Source organism: Lissotriton vulgaris, chromosome 10 (genome assembly GCF_964263255.1).
Source record: "Lissotriton vulgaris chromosome 10, aLisVul1.2, whole genome shotgun sequence".
Taxonomy (NCBI): domain Eukaryota; kingdom Metazoa; phylum Chordata; class Amphibia; order Caudata; family Salamandridae; genus Lissotriton; species Lissotriton vulgaris.
Window position 1 is genome coordinate 1,015,392,698 of NC_141698.1, and position 19,820 is coordinate 1,015,412,517.

General features: G+C 51.3%; 1 protein-coding gene across 1 annotated transcript; it reads right to left on the bottom strand.

The window, feature by feature from the left end:
* Positions 1-11,619: 11,619 nt before the first annotated feature.
* LOC147689189 (phytanoyl-CoA dioxygenase domain-containing protein 1-like) lies at positions 11,620-19,569 on the bottom strand. The gene is made up of 5 exons (XM_086939883.1): positions 19,451-19,569; positions 17,508-17,599; positions 14,806-14,945; positions 12,624-12,728; positions 11,620-11,727 (listed from the first exon to the last, which is right to left on the bottom strand). The coding sequence occupies exons 1-5, from the start codon at positions 19,567-19,569 to the stop codon at positions 11,620-11,622; spliced, it is 564 nt and encodes a 187-aa protein (XP_086796009.1).
* Positions 19,570-19,820: the final 251 nt, after the last annotated feature.

Here is a 19,820-nt window from a genome sequence, read left to right on the forward strand (position 1 = left end):
AGCCCGAACTGCCAAGCCATGCCGTCCCTGGACCGGAAACAAGCTTCCGAGGACCGGTTTCTGGCATTCCAGCCGTCTTCAGCCCGGCTTGCTTGAATCCACTGGTAAAGTGAGCAAGGGACTCATGTCTGCAGCTTGTTGATCCACCTGTGCCGGAAGTCCCAGCCCATTGAGCCTAATTGATGGTCCCACTTGTGTGAAATTTCTGCCCCCCTTGGTCCATTTCAGATCTGACCCCACTCCACCCTCTCTTTCCTTGACCTCCCCAAACACACCCTCCTTTTTCATATGGCGTTTTTGCAATTGACTTGATGAAGAAACACAGCACGAAGATAGAATAGGGTTAGTAGGGACGGACAAGGATCAAGAATAGGGTGCGGTTCCCTGTCTAAGGTACCTATGACAGATTAGACAGGGAACAGGACAAAAAGGACTGTGGTCCGAGAGCAAGAACGACCTCGCCCTGCAACGTGGAATCTGGATCAGAGCTGGACGCCTAGCTCCACCGCAGGTGCTCAACAGCGCTAACAAAAGAAGAAAACAATGGGAGTCTACCAGTGATGGCTCACTGTAAAAGACACTGGAAAGAAGAGAACAATGGGAGCCTACCAGTGATGGCTCGCTGTAAAAGACACTGGAAAGAAGAGAACAATGGGAGCCTACCAGTGATGGCTCGTTGTAAAAGACACTGGAAAGAAGAGAACAATGGAAGCCTACCAGCGATGACTCGCTGTCAAAGACACTGGAAAGAAGAGAGCAATGGGAGCCTACCAGCGATGGCTCACTGTAAAAGACACTGGAAAGAAGAGAACAATGGGAGCCTACCAGCGATGGCTCGCGGTAAAAGACACTTGAAAGAATAGAACAATGGGAGCCTACCAGCGATGGCTCGCTGTAAAAGACACTGGAAAGAAGAGAACAATGGGAGCCTACCAGCGATGGCTCGCTGTAAAAGACACTGGAAAGAAGAGAACAATGGGAGCCTACCAGCGATGGCTCGCTGTCAAAGACACTGGAAAGAAGAGAACAATGGGAGCCTACCAGTGGTGGCTGGTTGTAAAAGACACTGGAAAGAAGAGAACAATGGGAGCCTACCAGTGATGGCTCGCTGTAAAAGACACTGGAAAGAAGAGAACAATGGGAGCCTACCAGTGATGGCTCGCTGTAAAAGACACTGGAAAGAAGAGAACAATGGGAGCCTACCAGTGATGGCTCGCTGTAAAAGACACTGGAAAGAAGAGAACAATGGGAGCCTACCAGTGATGGCTCGCTGTAAAAGACACTGGAAAGAAGAGAACAATGGGAGCCTACCAGTGATGGCTCGCTGTAAAAGACACTGGAAAGAAGAGAACAATGGGAGCCTACCAGTGATGGCTCGCTGTAAAAGACACTGGAAAGAAGAGAACAATGGGAGCCTACCAGTGATGGCTCCCTGTAAAAGACACTGGAAAGAAGAGCCTTTGAACATTATCACTCCCTGACCATCACTTATATTAGGTTGAATTTCTCTCCCAATCACCTCGTATAGATTATGCCCCAATTGGACAAGAAAAAGATTTTCTTTTGAAACCTTACATCGGTAGCTTTCACTGTGTATGAATAAGTAACTAAGAAATATGGAAGAAAGAGTAAACTGTGTATAATGATAATTGTAGAACACCAGTTGTCCTCATGAACATGCTTATTAGTTTAGATCCTCATGGAGTCTATACCTCAAATAAAGCACTTAAAGGTCCTTATCCTATCAGAACAAATTGTATGATAACATTTTTGTATTAGAACGAAATTACTGCATCTTCTAAGACTTATGCTCATCTCCAGGTCTAATCGTATGATACGACAAATGTCATTTTATATGCACTGTCTCCCCGTTGGTTACATTGACTACATAGGTTATTGACTATACTGTTTGTACTGATAGCAGAATTGTTTTCATCTGCCCATAAAACAAATAGGCCACCAAAGACCGCAATGGACAGCCCAACTGCATACTTAGATTTTGTGTATAATAATGTCAACCTGTACATCATCACAACAGATATGAACAGAAATGAACTAACTTAGTATAAAAACTGGGGACTGTGGAAATCGATAAACCTTAAGTATACATAAGCGGCGTTCATTTATGTTCGCCACAGTCACTGTTGAGAGCAGAGTGAAGATCGTAAAACATTGTCTGCATCATCTTGAGTAACAAGGGCCTCTACGTGCTCGTAAGCAACAACAATTTTAGATATCACAACGTGCTAGTCACCCATGAATCACCCTGACCTCGCAATCATCCCCAGCACCCTGACTAAGCCTGAACACACGTACTAGGGTCGTAAAAACCTTGTCAGCCTGACAATGCCCCGGAGTCACTTCCCGCGCCAAACCCACTTGTCCTTTCATCCTCCATGCACAGGCAAGCCCCCTTTTATAACCTTCCCTGCACCTGGCCACTCAGTCCCGTCCCAGGCACTAACCGAGCCCTGTGGACATTGTTTATTGCCTACAAACGGCAGGGCTTGTTTCACCAACAAAGGGGCCTGACTTAATCAATAACCCAAAACCCTTAGATCTGACCGATCCCACGTGTTTTAAGATACTGTCGGAATGTCCAGCTGCGAGATAGCGATCATCTGTTACATCTAAGTGGGGGGACATTTGTTGCTGGATTTGTGTGGGAGCTAGCTTGAGGTGGGGACTCCAAGGATGTTTTACCATGCAATAAACTGATGAAAGAAATGTATAAAAGGCCATGCCACAGAGATGCAGTTAGAGCACCTCCTGACGATAGCCCCGGTGTCTGATGTGATGTGTTCTCCTCCTGGAGTAATAAACCTGTTCTTCGCTTTTCCACTTGCCAGTGCCTGCCTCGCTATTTTGATAGCTAATATTAAGGTAAATTGGAGGTGGTTTGCACCAAGCGGCATCAAAAGTCTTGGGAGTCACAGCTGCTTTTTACACAACCACTCACAAACACAGTCACACATCCATACAAACACTCTGCCACTCAGCCCCCTCCAGGGCCGATTTTGGCCCTAGGGGACCCCATCCTCCAGGGCCCAGCCTTAACTGAATGGGGATGGAGGCCACGTGGCCCCCTCCCCAGGTCAATTTCGGCATTCCCATCCAACCGAGCCCAGGCATAAATATATACATTTTTAATGGGGGCGGGGGTCTTCACGGCCCCCCTCCCTGGGCCTATTTAGGCCCCGGAGACCCCATTCCCCAGCCATAAACAAATAGGGAAGGTGGGCTGCAGGACCCTTTCTCCGGACCAATTATTGGCACGATCTCCCCATCCCCCTGGGCCTGGCCATTTCACCTGGGTGCCCTGGGCACACAGTGTGCCTAATGGGGATCGCGAGGGGTACCTCAAGGCCCCCGCATTCCAGGCTGGCTCGTGGCTTCCTGCTGTATGAACAAGCGCTGGAGCCCCCACTTTTTTTGCCATATTTGCTATAAATTCGCAACACATTTAAAAAAATGCTTTTTTACCCTGCAGGGTCCCTCTGGGACCCCAAGACCAAGGCTTGGAGGTCAGGGTATCCCTACCCAGCCCCCTTTTCTTTTTTTTTTTTTTACTTTTTTGGGGGGACACTCGGCAGAAGCAGAGTCCCAAGATGGCTGTTAACACTTCCTGGTTGAAGTGTTGGCAGCCCCAACCAGTTATGACGTTCTCTGCACAAGCTCGTTATTATTCGTGAATTAGCCAGCAATCGGAGATATCTAAATTTGGTTTCCTTAAATTTCTCAACAACAACTGAATGGATTTACACCAAATAATAGCAGTTCGGGCTGCAGCTCTGTCTAAAGAGTTCAGGGCAATTAGCATGGAAAAAGCACCTTTGTTGACCCCCTTATTTCTCAGCCCCTACTTGACCGATCTCCCTGAAACTTTCCATGCACAACAAGACTCACCGTGACCCTTCGTTGGAAAGTCTTGTGACGGTCTTGTGACGAGTCGTCAAACAGCGCCAAAGATACAGGCAACTTTAGTGAATCACATGTACCCAGTAGTCCAGTGCAGGCGCGTTTCGGGCCTCGAGCTCTTTGTCAGAGGCATCCTGCATGAAAACTGCAACATTACCACAGGATATATCCCCTCTTTTATGTCAATCATATCATATGTATATATATAGTCACTCAATGATCGATATGTAAAAATGCGGGCTTGTTAGTGAGGCCAGTGGCGATGAGGAAGGGTGAAGATGGTCCTAGTGGGACGTCCCCTAGACTTCTAGATCAAAGTAAATTGGTCTAGAGTTCCTCATGTACCGGCATGTATCCAAATTCATGCTTAAAATGAGACCAGTCCCCTCGTTACATATTTCTCAAGCTGGAATCATCAAGATGTGTTGAAAATCAAAAGTGGTACTCTTATCCAAAATGTATTTATACATTTTTATTTTACTTTTGTAGAAAAAGAATACAAAAAGACATTCACACTTTTGACTGTAAATCTGCCTTCCAGCTGTATGTTTAGCTCAATAAATAAACATTAATAAAATAAAATTTACATATAGTCAGGCAGCTGAGATTCCAAAACAGGATGCAGGCGTGTGTTTTTTAATGAAAGTGCATTGCAGTGCAAAAAGGAATTCACATTATAAATTTCTGAAACCGCAATTGTTTGTTTTACGGTAACAGTTGCAGCACCTTTTGGCCTACCATCCGAACATTATTGTAGACAATATTGAGGCTCACTGCAAGATGTTAAAAAAGAGGAAATAGGGGCGTGGCTAGCAGCCAAGCATGGCGGCCGCATAGCGTGAGAGCTCCCGAGGGCACTGCAGCCTCACAATAAATCTGACACATCTATCCGCTACCCCGCCCGCCTGAAGCGGCGGCGTTCGGATCCAGGGCCGAAGCGGTGTCACCGGTCCGACTTTCGGGAAAATCGGAGGACCGGAGCCTGAAGTAATCCGAGTGGCAAGTCTGGGCCTACCACCGGGGGTGCAGCACCGGCCTTGCATAACGCCCAGGCCCCGGCGGAAGTGCACCCGAGCCGGCCAAGAGTAGCGGACACACCCCGGTTCCCGCCGACCAGAGCGCAACCAGCCTGAATCACCGGGCGGCATCATCCAGCGAAGCACAAGCGGACAATTCTTCCCCACGGGACGGGCGCGGAACATCAAAAAAAAGCAAGTACAGCCTTGACCGCGCTGAACAGCGCTGACGTCTCGACACTCTCCCCCCCCGCCCCCCCCCTTGGGGCCTGGCGGGCGGTAAAGCTCAATTAAGGCGATTTTAAGCCCCGCTTGTCCGTGGGGCCACAACGGACGGACGTACCGGCGACAAACAGAGGTGAAGGAGATCGGTGCCCCCGGGGGACGGCGCCATACCGTGGATGAACGCGGGAGCCCGCGTGAGAGTCTCAGAGCCCGCACACTAGCTGGTAACATCAGCAGCCCCGACCTGATAAGGACATAGACCCGATTCACTGAGGCTTCCCTGGCCTGTGGGAGGGCAGTGGCCCGAGAACGGAACCTGCGTCGTTCGGTGTGCCTGGGGGTGGTAGACCGGCACGAAAGAACATAATTGCAGGCCGCGGTCCCAGCCGGAGGTGGAATATCGAGGAGCGGGAACACGGACCCCGCGGCGCGGAATGCAGTGACTCAACAGAAACACACACAGCCACCACCGAGACTGCCCACCATCACCGCTACAACCACTGAGACATACACAGGAAACAGGGGACATCACCTTCTACGACGCCCTTCGACCTACTGCTCTCTGGCTGGTGCCTATAGACGGCGGACGAAGAAGTGGCGCAGACCGCGAATACGCTGAGCAGGACCCCGGAATTCACGTGCCCCAACACCATGGCGGGCAAAGGCCTCAGAAGTGGGTCCACACAGGCCAAATTGGACAAATTTGCCTACGGGCATCAAGGTCAGCAGCAAAACGCAGGGCGATCCTCCGCCGGACATGCCCATACTCAGGAAACGGAGGGAACAACAAAAATAACGCTGGAGGACATCATGAAAACACTCACAGAGGTAAAAACTATAGTGGGCGCCATCCCCTCTGAGGTCTCCTTGCTGCGAGCGGACTTTCACAAAATGGCGGAGAGGGTGTCGCAAGTAGAGGTGGTCACAAAGTCACTTGTGGAAGACACCTCGGAACTCCAACTGGCCATGGAAAAAATGCAAAAGGTAACCAAGCTCCTACACGACAAGCTGGACGACCAGGAAGGGCGTTCACGACGCAATAACGTGCGCATCCTTGGGCTTCCGGAGACGGAGGGGAAGGGGGCCATGGACCTCTATGTTGAAGACCTCATCAAGAACAAGCTGCAGCCCAAAGGCCTATCCCACTTCTTCTCGGTAGAGAGGGCACACAGAGTCCCGGGAGGCCCGCCCAAGACGGGAGCGGCACCAAGACCTGTGCTGGCCCGGCTCTTCAACTTTAGAGACAGGGATGCGATCCTACAGGCAGCAAGAGCCTCACCACCAGTGCGGATCCAAAATGCAACTTTGGCCTTCTTCCCGGACTACACGGCTGAGGTGGCCAGGCGACGTAAGTCCTTCACGGAGGTTAAAAAAACACTACGAGACAGGGAGCTGCCGTACTCTATGCTATTCCCCGCTAAGCTAAGGGTTGTAGCCGAGGGAAAAACTTGGTTTTTTGACACACCAGAGGTGGCGCAGGAATGGCTGGAGGGCTGGAGACCTGCGGGACAGCGACACCGCCCGCACCGGGACCGGCCGCAACACCGGGCCGAACAGACGATGCACAATCAGACCTCCCAATCGCCCCGTCAGGTGGGCGCAGAAGACACGGAATCAGATTTGGAGAGGGACCCGCTAGACTCTGGTCAATTGGCTCCGGTTTGACGCCGGAACATACTATTATAGGATTGAGTGTGCCGCAAAAGGCATGGATCTGACGCGGCTGAGTAAGGTGGGCACAGGCAGTGCCCGTGGGGGACTCACCAACCCCACAAGAAAGTAAGATGACTGGGGAAGGATTAAAGCACTCTGCACAGTTGGGGAAACGGGCGGGGGTTGATCCGTGGAGCAGGGTAGCAGGGAGGGGGGATGGGATTGAAGTTCTACTGTTAGAATTCATGTTTTTGTTCACAGTCATCATTCAACACTTACGCTACTTGACATTTGTAGGTCTCCTACACAGCATGACGCGTAACATCGTATGCGTTATTCCAGAGGGCACGTTATGTGCACTGCTCTCTCACCGACTTAATGGCCAGGCCACTTAATCACGCACCCGCTGAGGGCTCCCCAGTGACTAGGGAGGTGCCCCCACTGCGCATGCTAACATGGAATGTCAGGGGCCTGGGTGATAAAATCAAAAGAGGCTTGGTCCTACAGGCCATAAAACGACACAGTCCGGACCTGGTACTCCTACAAGAAACCCACCTCACAGGGTCCACCTGCAGAGCACTGGATAGGCGTGGTTATACAATGGCGATACACGCAGACTTCACTGCGGGCTCAAGGGGAACGGGTATACTAGTGAAAAAGTCATCCCCCTTTATGTTAAATCACTGTGTGGCGGATGACCAGGGTCGTTTTGCCGCAGTCCATGGGCAATGGGAGGGCAGATCTCTGAATGTGATATCGGTCTATATCCCCCCGGCTCTGCACTCTGTGGCCCTGCCTGCATTAGGCAAGTTCCTCCTTGACCTCCCTGATGGCGACATGATTGTTGGGGGGGACTTTAATGCAATCATGGATCCACTTAAGGACACCTTTCCCTCTCGGACCCGACCACGGGGTACTGCACCACTATCAGATTTTGTAGAAGCCCTAGGACTTGTAGATGTCCGGCGACAAGTACATACCGAGGCCACTCAGTACACTTACTACTCTGCTGTCCATAATAGCTTATCCCGTATAGACTATTTCATGACACTGGGATTGGGACTAGGCATGGTAGATAAAGTGGACATACTGCCCAGAGGAATCTCCGATCATTCTCCAGTTGTCCTGTCGCTTACCACTGGGGGGAAGAGAAGTGCGCGACTCTACCCAATCTACCCCAACTTTTTGAAAATCCCCAAGATTCGAAAAAAAACTCAAACTTGTTACTACGCAGTATTTTGCTGAAAATACAGGCACAGTGCTATCACCATCCACCCTCTGGGAGGCATAAAAACAGTCCTCAGGGGGGAGGCCATTGCAACAATAACGGGACACAAACGGGATTCCCGAAAGGAACTCACAAACTTGGAACTTGCGCTCGACACGGCTAACAATGCACACATGGCGGACCCCTCCCCATCCACGGCACACACCCTCATGGTCCGGCAACAACAATACCTAGCTCACCTTAGAACGACGGAGAAGGGGTACATCGCGAACACTAAATATAGAATATACGATGTGGGAGACAAAGCAGGTCGCATGCTAGCATGGTTAGATAAGAGAGGGAATGGAGCGAAGGGTATTCAAAGACTACACACGGAAGACGGGCGGACACTAACTCACCCAGAGGACATAGTCTGCGCATTAGCACACCATTATCAATCCATATACACACCAGACCGGAGGGTCACACAACAGATGGCAGCAGCAACACTAGCGAATATTGCCGTCCCCAGCATTACACCGGAAGATAGGGATACCCTAGAAGTAGACCCAACAGAGGAGGAAATCCAGCTGGCGATCCAAGCGCTACAGTCGGGTAAAGCACTAGGCCCGAATGGGATACCGATAGAATGGTACAAATCCATGGCTCCAGAACTCGGTGCCCCATTACTGGCCATGTATTTGGACAGCAGGGATAGAGCGGAACTGCCGCTGGATCAACGCACGGCCACGATTGTGGCGATACCCAAACCGGGGAAACCCCCGACTGAGTGTACCTCATATCGACCGATATCGTTACTAAATGTTGAGGCCAAGATATTAGCTAAACTTCTAGCCACCCGATTGATGCCCCACCTCGGCACCTTGATCCACCCTGACCAGTCGGGCTTTATGCCTCACCGGAGCACTGCGATGAATCTCCGGAGAGTACATGGTGTGATGGCCCGAGCGCACCTCCTCACAGAGCAGGCAGCGATTCTCTCTCTCGACGCTAAAATGGCGTTCGACCTTGTAGAGTGGGAGTATCTCTTCATAGTATTAGAACGTATGGGGTTTGGGCCGAAATACATAGCGTGGATACGGCTGCTCTATACGAAGCCTGTCGCGCAGGTGGTGGCCAATGGCCACATATCGCCAAGGTTCCTGTTAGGCAGGGGAACTAGACAGGGTTGCCCCTTGTCCCCCCTGCTCTACGCATTGGTGCTTGAGCCCCTGGCAGTTCAGATCAGGTCTACGCCCTTGTTCGCAGGCATTAAGTGGGAGGAGGGTTGGGAGGACAAGGTCTCATTATATGCAGACGACATGCTCATCTACATGACTGCACCTGATGCCGGCATCCCGGCCCTGCTAGACCTCTGTAACACTCACGGGCACACATCGGGCTACACCATAAATTGGTCGAAATCTACTATATATACATTAAAGGGCCCGGCGCCGAGATTACAGGAGGCTTGTCCACTACTTACGATGACTGCCTCTTTCAAGTACTTAGGTATTATTATCACAAGTGAGGAAGCAGACTTTTTTGCCAGTAACTTGAAACCACCCATAGACCGCCTGCGAGCGGATGTTAAGCACTGGGCGGCCCTGCCTCTGACCCTACTGGGTAGGGCAGCATTGTACAAGATGATGACCCTCCCGAGGCTCCTCTATGTTCTAGAAAATACCCCACACTTGGTGCCGCCTCGGTACTTTAAGCAGATCGTAGAGCTGGTCAATACCTTGCTCTGGAATGCTGGCCCGGCACGTATTGCTTACGACAAGCTGGTTAAAAGCTGGTACGAGGGAGGAATAGCGCTCCCCAACATTCAACTATATTACTGGGCGGCCCAACTGAAAATTATAAACTATTGGATCCACGCCCGAAAGAGGACCCTGCCTATCGAGCAGACTGGTCGCAACTCGGAACGGACTGTATGCTGTCTGTACTCTATAATAAGTCACAACTTAAGACCCTACTTGGTCCGACCAAACATACGGCGGCTCTATGGCATATAGCACAGGCTCGACTGGGATGGGTGGGTCGAATCACCAAAATGACACCATTATGGGACACGAAGGCATGGGGGTACCTCAGAGGCTGTAAGGGATTTGAGCGGTGGGACTCCATAGGCATTTCTACAGTAGGGGACCTCTGGGATCATGACACAGTAGTGCCATTTACACACCTACAACAGCAATATGACCTTGGGCCCACGGAAACGTTCAGATATGTTCAAATCAGACACGCATTACTGCAGGCGATCCCGGCAGGCACCGCCCTACCTGAATCCTCCCCGTTAGAAGATGGACTGCTAACGGAATTCATGGTCCAAAGCGCTACCTCCCTTACATATAAAAAATTGATCAACAATCTCAAAGACCCAACGCTGAAACTTAAAGAAAAATGGGATGGGGAACTAGGCGAGACAGATGAGTTTGAATGGAACGAAGCGCTGGCCTCCCCGAGGGAGGTTGGAATATCCAGTAAACTCAGACTGGTGCAACTTAAAATCCTGCACCGCATTTACTATACCAGGACGCTACTGCATAAAATTCTGAGAGCACCACATCCCTTTTGTTTGAGAGGCTGCGGGGAGGAGGGGACACTGCTGCACACGCTATGGGAATGTCCGCGAATACGTGAATTCTGGAAACAAATACTGCGCTCGATCTCCCAAGCCCTTAAACACTCTGTACTACCTGAACCACGCAAGTGCCTTTTGAACATCTGGGACCCCAATGACCTGGGTAGATACGAATTGATTTGGGCAACTCTGGCTATGACAGTGGCTAAGCGGGACATAGCGCAGAAGTGGGGCGCACCAGAACTACCCACCGCCAGTAGATGGGCTAAAAACATGGACATCCTAATGGTAACTGAAAGGGCAGTATACGTATTACGAGCAGCGCCCCGCAAATGGAACAAAGTCTGGGCGGCGTGGAATGTCTACAGAGGGGAAATCTGTGACCCCTTACCAGAGGGAGACGACCTTGACTCGGAGGGGGAAGAGGAGTAATGGAACGACTACGGGGTGCTCACCTCAGCGACAATGCAATATGACATTATTGGCTCGGACCTGGCTATGTACCGACGTGCCAACTAAGGCAAATGCTGATGTGGGAGGAAGGTGGAGACACAATGGCTATGATGACACATGGTTGGGGGGGGGCTGGGAAGTTTACCGTTTTTGTATTATAGAAAAGTGAATTGTAATTGCATCGTATAAGAAGGAAAGGGGTTTAGAGGAACACAGTGCTAGCACACAGACCGTCGATTGCTGTACTGGCTAGTCGCCTAAGGTTTAATGTGACACGGTCCTTGCTACAATGTAGTCTCTTGTCGTATACCAAAGTTGGAAAGTACGGACTGTAAAACACACCAAAACAAAAAAAAAAAATGTATGTAACTGATTAACCACTATTCCTTCCTATTAATAAAGATTTATAAAAAATAAAAAAAATGAGGAAATACATATTTGAACCTATAGGGCTCCATCTGAGATCAGGAATGAACCTGCACCTTGCAGCAGCATGTTACTGGCAGTTATGAACTACATGAAGAGAGGAAGGTGTCTCCTGATGATGCTCTGCAGAGTTGTCAGAAGGTCTTGGAGAAAAAGTTGGGTGCATGATCTGTAAAGTGCTGGAATTCATCTGTTCCTGCAACAAGCACGGTGGCGGGGAAGGATCGGGGGCGCTCGGGGTCCTGGAATCAGAGAGGAGAGAAGTGCATTAGATTGAGGGCATTCAGACGTGGGAGAATACAAGACCTTATCATAGAGGACCTACACTGGTGTCATGTAGAGAGGGAGAACAGGGCATGATCAACCAAATCTCTAAAACGTGTACTCTGCAACAATAACTAACCATAAACCTTCCCTCTCTTTCAAAACAGCCTAAGAACCAATGCTAGCTAAATCCCCAAACTATCTAGCATTCAAACCTGCCTCTCTTATAGAACAACCTAACTACCCAAACTATCTAAATCCCCAAATTATTGAACCTTCAAACCTGCCTCTCTTATAGAACAACCTAACTACCCAAACTAACTAAATCCCCAAACTATTGAACCTTCAAACCTGCCTCTCTTATATAACTAACGACCATAACTATCTAAATCCCCAAACTATTGAACCTTCAAACCTGCCTGTCTTATATAACTAATAACCAAAACTATCTAAATCCCCAAACTATTGAACATTCAAACCTGCCTCTCTTATACAACTAACAACCAAAACTAACTAAATCCCCAAACTATTGAACCTTCAAACCTGCCTCTCTTATATAACTAACGACCATAACTATCTAAATCCCCAAACTATTAAACCTTCAAACCTGCCTCTCTTATATAACTAACAACCATAAGTATCTAAATCCCCAAACTATTGAACCTTCAAACCTGCCTCTCTTACATAACTAACAACCAAAACTATCTAAATCCCCAAACACACACAGTTACGAGTAGAAATGCACGCACACAAACACACGTGCGTGGATGCACACACACAAACACATACAGTCCACACTGTCGCTCTTGTCGTCTAATAATCCCACTGACCCACATTCATACTCAGACAGTATGAAGGAGAGGATTGTACTCACCTCCACGGGGTAGGCTGTGGTGGGGACGTAGCGAATAACGAAGCCACATCTGCATCTGTGGGACGTGTTGGGTTCACTGGCGTGGACTGTAAGCCCGTCGTGGATCTGACGAGAGAAATGTAGGATATGAGCCGTGCTTATCTGCCAAAAATGTAAGTGCCAAGGCCCAATGTGTTACTCACTGGTCCACTGCAGCTGGCACTGCCTGCGTCACTTTTTTACCTTTAAGTTTTGTCATTTTTTTAAACCTATATTAAATCATTTAGTTCTCTACTAATGAAAGTTAGTTAAAAATACACACACACTGCCACCATATGGTGGTTTCTCAGACATATGTGCCTTTGTTTACAGAAAAGCACCGGAAAACACAGGCACAAATTAAGCACTGGATATGGGACAGAGAAAAGACAGGCAGCGCCCTGAGGTGCACCTCAAGGGGAAACTGAGTGCATAGTCCTGAGGCACCCCAAGGAAAGCTGTGATTGCACAGCGCTGGTGCACCCCAGGGGGAGCTGTGAGTACACAGTGCTGGTGCACCTCTTGGGGAACTGTGAGTACACAGTGCTGGTGCACCCCAGGGGGAGCTGTGAGTACACAGTGCGGGTGCACCCCGGGGAGCTGTGAGTACACAGTGCTGGTGCACCCCAGGGGGAGCTGTGAGTACACAGTGCGGGTGCACCTCCGGGGGAACTGTGAGTACACAGTGCTGGTGCACCTCGGGGGAGCTGTGAGTACACAGTGCGGGTGCACCCCGGGGAGCTGTGAGTACACAGTGCTGGTGCACTCCAGGGGGAGCTGTGAGTACACAGTGCTGGTGCACCCCAGGGGAAGCTGTGAGTACACAGTGCGGGTGCATGCCCAGGGGGAGCTGTGAGTACACAGTGCGGGTGCACCTCCGGGGGAACTGTGAGTACACAGTGCGGGTGCACCGCCGGGGGAGCTGTGAGTACACAGTGCGGGTGCACCCCGGGGAGCTGTGAGTACACAGTGCGGGTGCACCCCGGGGAGCTGTGAGTACACAGTGCGGGTGAACCCCAGGGGGAGCTGTGAGTACACAGTGCGGGTGCATGCCCAGGGGGAGCTGTGAGTACACAGTGCTGGTGCACCCCAGGGGGAGCTGTGAGTACACAGTGCGGGTGCATGCCCAGGGGGAGCTGTGAGTACACAGTGCTGGTGCACCCCAGGGGGAGCTGTGAGTACACAGTGCTGGTGCACCCCAGGGGGAGCTGTGAGTTCACAGTGCTGGTGCACCCCAGGGGGAGCTGTGAGTACACAGTGCTGGTGCACCTTGGGGGAGCTGTGAGTACACAGTGCGGGTGCACCCCGGGGAGCTGTGAGTACACAGTGTGGGCGCTTCTCTATGGTAAGCTGTGAGTACACAGTGTGGGCGCTTCTCTATGGTAAGCTGTGAGTACAGAGTACACAGAGTTGACGCACCCTCATAGAAAGCTGTGAGTACACAGGTTGGTGCACCGTCATGGGGAGCTGTGAGTCCACAGTGCTGGCGCACTCTCAAAGAAAGCTGTAAGTACAGGGAGGTACAGTACATGGGCACCGGGGGGGTAGTGAGTACACAGTACATGGGCACCCTTAAGGTGGGGGGGGGTAGTGAGTACACAGTTCTGGGGACCTTTAAGGGGGGGTAGTGAGTACACAGTTCTGGGACACCTTTAAGGGTGGCTGTGAGTACACAGTTCTGGGACACCTTTAAGGGGGGTTGTGAGTACACAGTACATGGGCACCCTTAAGGTGGGGTAGTGAGTTCACAGTACATGGGCACCCTTAAGGGGGGGGGGGTTAGTGAGTACACAGTTCTGGGGACCTTTAAGGGGGGGTAGTGAGTACACAGTTCTGGGACACCTTTAAGGGTGGCTGTGAGTACACAGTTCTGGGACACCTTTAAGGGGGGTTGTGAGTACACAGTAATGGAGACAAAAGGCTCATTATGGGAAGGGCGGTGCCATAAATTGATGGATGTCTTGGCCCCGGCCACTTCCCGACTGCCTCATTTATTAGTGGGAGAATCACTGGTCTGCCTGACACCCACAATGCACCGGGCTCAAGTATCATGGCTTTTCATGTTACTTCGTAACGTTGCAGTAACCCCTTGCTTGTTTGCCTGTGGGAATAACCACAACTGTGAGACATGAGTCCAGGAAACGACAGAGCGCTGTGAACTCACCGACATCTGCCCAGCCTGAAGAGGACACTCCACCGCCTTCTCTGCATCAACCAGGTGCAGCGGAATTTCCTGATTGGTGGACAGCATGTTTCCGGGGGTCATTGCTGTGCGGTGCTCCAGGACACCTTGTTTGTGACTTCCTGCAGAAGAAAAGAGGGTTGGAGTAAGGGGGCACTGATTCCTGGCCTGGGTACTCATGCAGTCCCCGCCTCTGTCTAAAACGAGGTGTCAGCACGGGCCACACCCACAATAATTATACACACATTTACCTTTAATTATCATGCGTGGTAAAGGCATCTGCGTGGTAAAGGAAGCGTGGTGAAGGCATGCGTGGAAAAGACTGTGTGGTAAAGGCATCTGGGTTGTAAATGAAGCGTGGTAAAGGTTGCGTGGAAAAGACTGCGTGGTAAAGGCATCTGCATGGTAAAGGCATGCATGGAAAAAACTGCGTGGGAAAGGCATTTGCGTGGTAAAGGAAGCGTGGCAAACGCATGCATGGAAAAGACTGCGTGGTAAAGGCATTTGCGTGGTAAAGGAAGCGTGGTAAAGGTTGCATGGAAAAGACTGCGTGGTAAAGGCATCTGCGTGGTAAAGGCATTCATGGAAAAGACTGCGTGGTAAAGGCATTTGCGTGGTAAATGAAGCGTGGTAAACTTATGCATGGAAAATACGCGTGGTAAAGGCATTTGTGTGGTAAAGGAAGCGTGGTAAAGCCATGCATGGAAAAGACGCGTGGTAAAGGATGTTTTTCATCTAACAGAGGACTGCGGCTTCTAAATAAAGAGAGAGCCATCTCTGAACACTAGAACCCCGCGAGGACCCCGGGGATCTTTCATCCAGGCCTCCACAGCCCCCAGGAGTCTAGCCTCTGACACTAATCTGAGTGAAGATTGTAGGCTCCTACTAGAGCCCTGTCTGGCCAACCCTGTCCAATATCACTCTTTCAAGGCAGTGGTGCCCGTGTTTACAGGCAAAGACATCTCTGCCTGTAGAACCATAAGCAGCGTCCCTCTGTTAGGACCTCGTGTCCCCCCGCTCCAGCTGTACAGTAAAGCACGGGTCAGGGTTTGATTGGCTTTGAAAAAAGTTGGCCCGAGCACCCTGAAAAAAGAGCCCCACATTTGCGGATTGCGGGGAAGATTACAAGGACTGGCACATCCCTGCAGATTAGCAGTGATGCGCCAGTAACAATGCGATTCGCAATTCTCCTTGCGCCACCACGGATGCGTCGCATTTACAATGCAGCACACCGTGGCGCAGGGATAGACAGATGCATGTCGCATCTGATGGTGTAAGGTCGGTGCATGGCTGGAGTCATGTCGCAGGCGCAACGCTACTCCAGCAATGTTCAGGGACCGCCCATACCTAACGTGCTGCCCCACTCCTTACGCCTGCTTCAAGCAGGCGTAAGGTTTCGTCGCAGCAGCCTCTGAAAAATGACACCGTCACTTTTACGAGGTTTGTTCCGACGGAACGCCCACCCTGACGCAGGTTTAATGTGGTGCAGGGCTTCACAACGTGACACATCTCCCTAGATGCGTCAGGTTGTAAATAAGTCGCAACGTGGTGCATGGTTTACGCCGCCGCTGAGTCACAGAAGTGACGCAACAACGGCGTAAATGTGACGCAATTGACTTGTAAATCTGCACCCGTCTTTTTTTAAAACATTGCTTCAGTGTTTTAAGTGTTATAAAAAGAAGTTGGGGGATTTCTATAAGAGAGGTGTGTTTTATCTTAACTTTACTAAGATTTAAAAAATGCGATGATTGTTGCTAGGACTCTGTGTTGTTGGAATAGTTTACACTGGTGAACCACACCTGAATATAAGTGAGGCCACTTAAGCTCAGCCCCCCTGCCCCTGCTCAATCTGAATACATTAATGGGCGGGGCCAGCCGGAGACTGGGAATGATACCTCCGCCCCCTTGGTAAAAGGGGGGTAACGGAGGTCCATCTGCCTCCGCAAAGGCTGCTCAGGTCCCCACTGGGTGGAGCAGCATAGTCATCCCATATCGGCCACCACGCTGCCCACAAAAGCGGCCCACAGCTGCAACTCAGATACCAGCCCATCGCCCATGGCCCGAGAGCCCCCTTACCAATCCGACCCTGGCACGGATCCCTCTGATCACACTGGGGCGCTCGTACATAGCAGCATGGACTTGCTCCATCCTGAGATATAGTTGTGACCCACATGGTGCTGAGGGCGCCAGGACCTGTGTGGAGCCCGCGTTCTATCTCCAGACTTTCTGTGCAAAGACAACATCCCTGTGTCAGGACAGCAGTGGACTCCGATAGAGAAGTAGACAATTTGTCAACACCACTGAGTCAAGGCCCAAGGGCTTCAACAATATTAGCCTGCTGCACCCCTGCTTGTCTGGACTCTGACTCATTGTGAATGAATGCACCGTCTTCCATTCTGCATAACTCTCCCACATCCCTATGTCGCGACATTGAGGCTCCTTGGTTAACAGATGGCCTCCCCTGCTGTATAGTCCTGTCCCAGATCCCTATGTCACGACACTGGGGCTCAAGGTAAAGAGATGGCCTGTCTATCTCCCATGCTGTGGAGCCCTGTCCTAGATTCTTATGTGATTACATTGGAGCTCACCAGTAGAGTATTAGCCCATCCCCCATTCTCAGCCAATCAGTGTTACAGCTCCAGGCTGTTGTGATGCATGCATTGACTATGGGAATTTATCCATACCTGGAATAACCTGCAGGACACCATTCTCTGCGTCTACGTCATCCAGGGCAAGCCACACTGAGGCCACCGGGCCCCCCTCGAAGCCCCAATACCTGGAAGTAAAAGGAGGAGGACACTGTCAGCCAAACATCGGCAGACCCCGGGGCAAAAGGATGGCACATGAGGGCACAGGATGGCACATGACAGGATGGCACATGAGGGCATAGAATGGCACATGAGGGCATAGGATGGCACATGAGGGCACAGGATGGCACATGAGGTCACATCATAGCACATGAGGGCTCAGGATGACACATGAGGGCACAGGATGGCACATGAGGGCACAGGATGGCACATAAATGTATAGGATGGCACAGGATGGCACATGAGGATACAGAATAACCCATGAGAGCACTGTATGGCACATGAGGGCAGAGGATAGCACATGAGGGTACGGGATGGTACATGAGGGCACAGGATGGAACATGATGGTACAGGATAAAACATGAGAGCACAGTATGGCCCATGAGGGCACAGGATGGCACACGAGGGCACAGGATGGCTATTGATGACACAGGATGGCACATCAAGGCATGGATGGCACATTTTGACACATGAGGGCACAGGATGGCATATGATGGCACAGAATGGCACAAGAGGACACACAATAGCACATGAGGGCAGAGGGTGACACATGAGGGCACAGGATATTATACAAAGGGCATAGGATAACACATGGAGGGACAGGATAGCAGATGATGGCACAGGATGGTGCATGAGGGCATAATAAGCCACATGATGGCACACGAGAGCACAGGATGACACAGGGTGATGTGTGTCTGGTAGTGCAGCCAGCCTTATGCCGTCATGTACTGCCTAGATGAAAGATGCTGTAATCTATGCTGTGTGTGCACCCCGTATCGCCCTGTGTATTTAACACCACATGGTGCCCACCAGGTAGCCTGTTATTCAGACCTCACCAGGCTGAGGGGGCAGGAATGCCATCCTTTGGCCTTACCCTTGAAGTACAAACAGACACATCACCCCTGCTGATCCCTCCCCTCCCCCACCCTGGAGCCAGCACCCCGCAGTCTGACTTACTTGATGTCCTGGTGCCAGGCCACGTAGGGGGCGCTGTTCCCTCGGTGGGGCACGTCGGAGGCCGGGTATTTACAGATGAACCTGGAGTCCAGCAGGACCTCGTGGGGCCCCAGCACAGCGGTGATGGCCTGGAGGGTGTGCGGGTGGGTGGCGAGGCCCAGTACCCAGGGCAGGCGCAGGTGGGCGTTGTGCAGGCTGTACTGGGCGTGCTCCTTCCCTGTAGGGTGAGAAAGGAAAAGACACACAGATGATGGACGGAATGCAAAGCAAATCAAACATTCACCCCCAGTCAAGAGGTCTGGGTTCAATCCATCGTTCTTTTGCTCACCTTGCCACCCCAGTTTAGACCCAGCCTACAGGGGACACAAGGAGGGGGGTTAGTCTCTACCCCGAGAGGCCTCTAAATGGAGGGGCTTATATATGGGAATGGTGGCACCGAGCAGCACAGCAAAAAACATTCCTGCGCCGTCCTGCGCCACTGGAAAAGGCAGGAACGCACCGCATTTATCCAATACGGTGCATTGTTTTCCTTTCTCCCTGCGCTGGCGCAGTTTCTGCAGCCTAGTGTCAACGCTGGCACCCTTGCAGCATGGTGCAGCACTGCCTGTGTTACAGCAGGATTGTTTCAGTGCAGGAGGGGACACCTTCCAGCATATAAACAATCCATAGAGGCAGTGATTTGCGCTGCGTTGCCTTTCTCCATATTTGTGAAGCCGCTCAGGGCCACGCAGAGTGGCTTTGCGGGGCTTCATAAATTTGGCTTGGGGCTTTGCCTCGTGCATGTACCACTTAGCATGATGCAAGCATGACGCAAGGACCGCATAAATAAGCTCGAGAGATAAGGCTGCCCTCCCTGCACCTACCAAACTCCTGCTCCAGCTCCTCGAAGGCCCTCCAGCTCCTCCGGGTCCAGCACTGGCACCGCCGTCAGGAAGCCCCGGGCGTCATAAAGGGTCTTCATGTGCTGAGGGTCCGCCTCCATGATGAGGGCGAGGATTCGGACCCCGCTTCTTGTGCAAGGGATGGGGTCTGCCGCCGGGCTCCTGAGAGCTGAGCCCCAGATGTGGATATGTTCCTCTGGCACCGGACTTCAGATGTTGCCCTTCACCTCCAGAGGTGCTGATTCTCCAGGCGTTTTCTTCTGGCTCCCAAGACGCAGGTGCCCCAGATGTGGCCCTGTGGCTCCCCAGGTGCTGGAGATTCTGCACCCTGGGAATCAAGAGCTCCAGATGT

What these genes read in the sequence shown, in the direction of transcription:
- LOC147689189 (XM_086939883.1), bottom strand. Translation starts at nt 19,569, where the DNA reads ATGGAGGCGGACCCTCAGCACATGAAGACCCTTTATGACGCCCGGGGC. An exon ending in GGAGCTGGAGCAGGAGTTTG is followed by an intron (nt 17,600 to 19,450) that starts GTAGGTGCAGGG and finishes TTTTACTTCCAG; the next exon opens with GTATTGGGGCTTCGAGGGGG. An exon ending in TTCAGGCTGGGCAGATGTCG is followed by an intron (nt 12,729 to 14,805) that starts GTGAGTTCACAG and finishes TTCTCTCGTCAG; the next exon opens with ATCCACGACGGGCTTACAGT.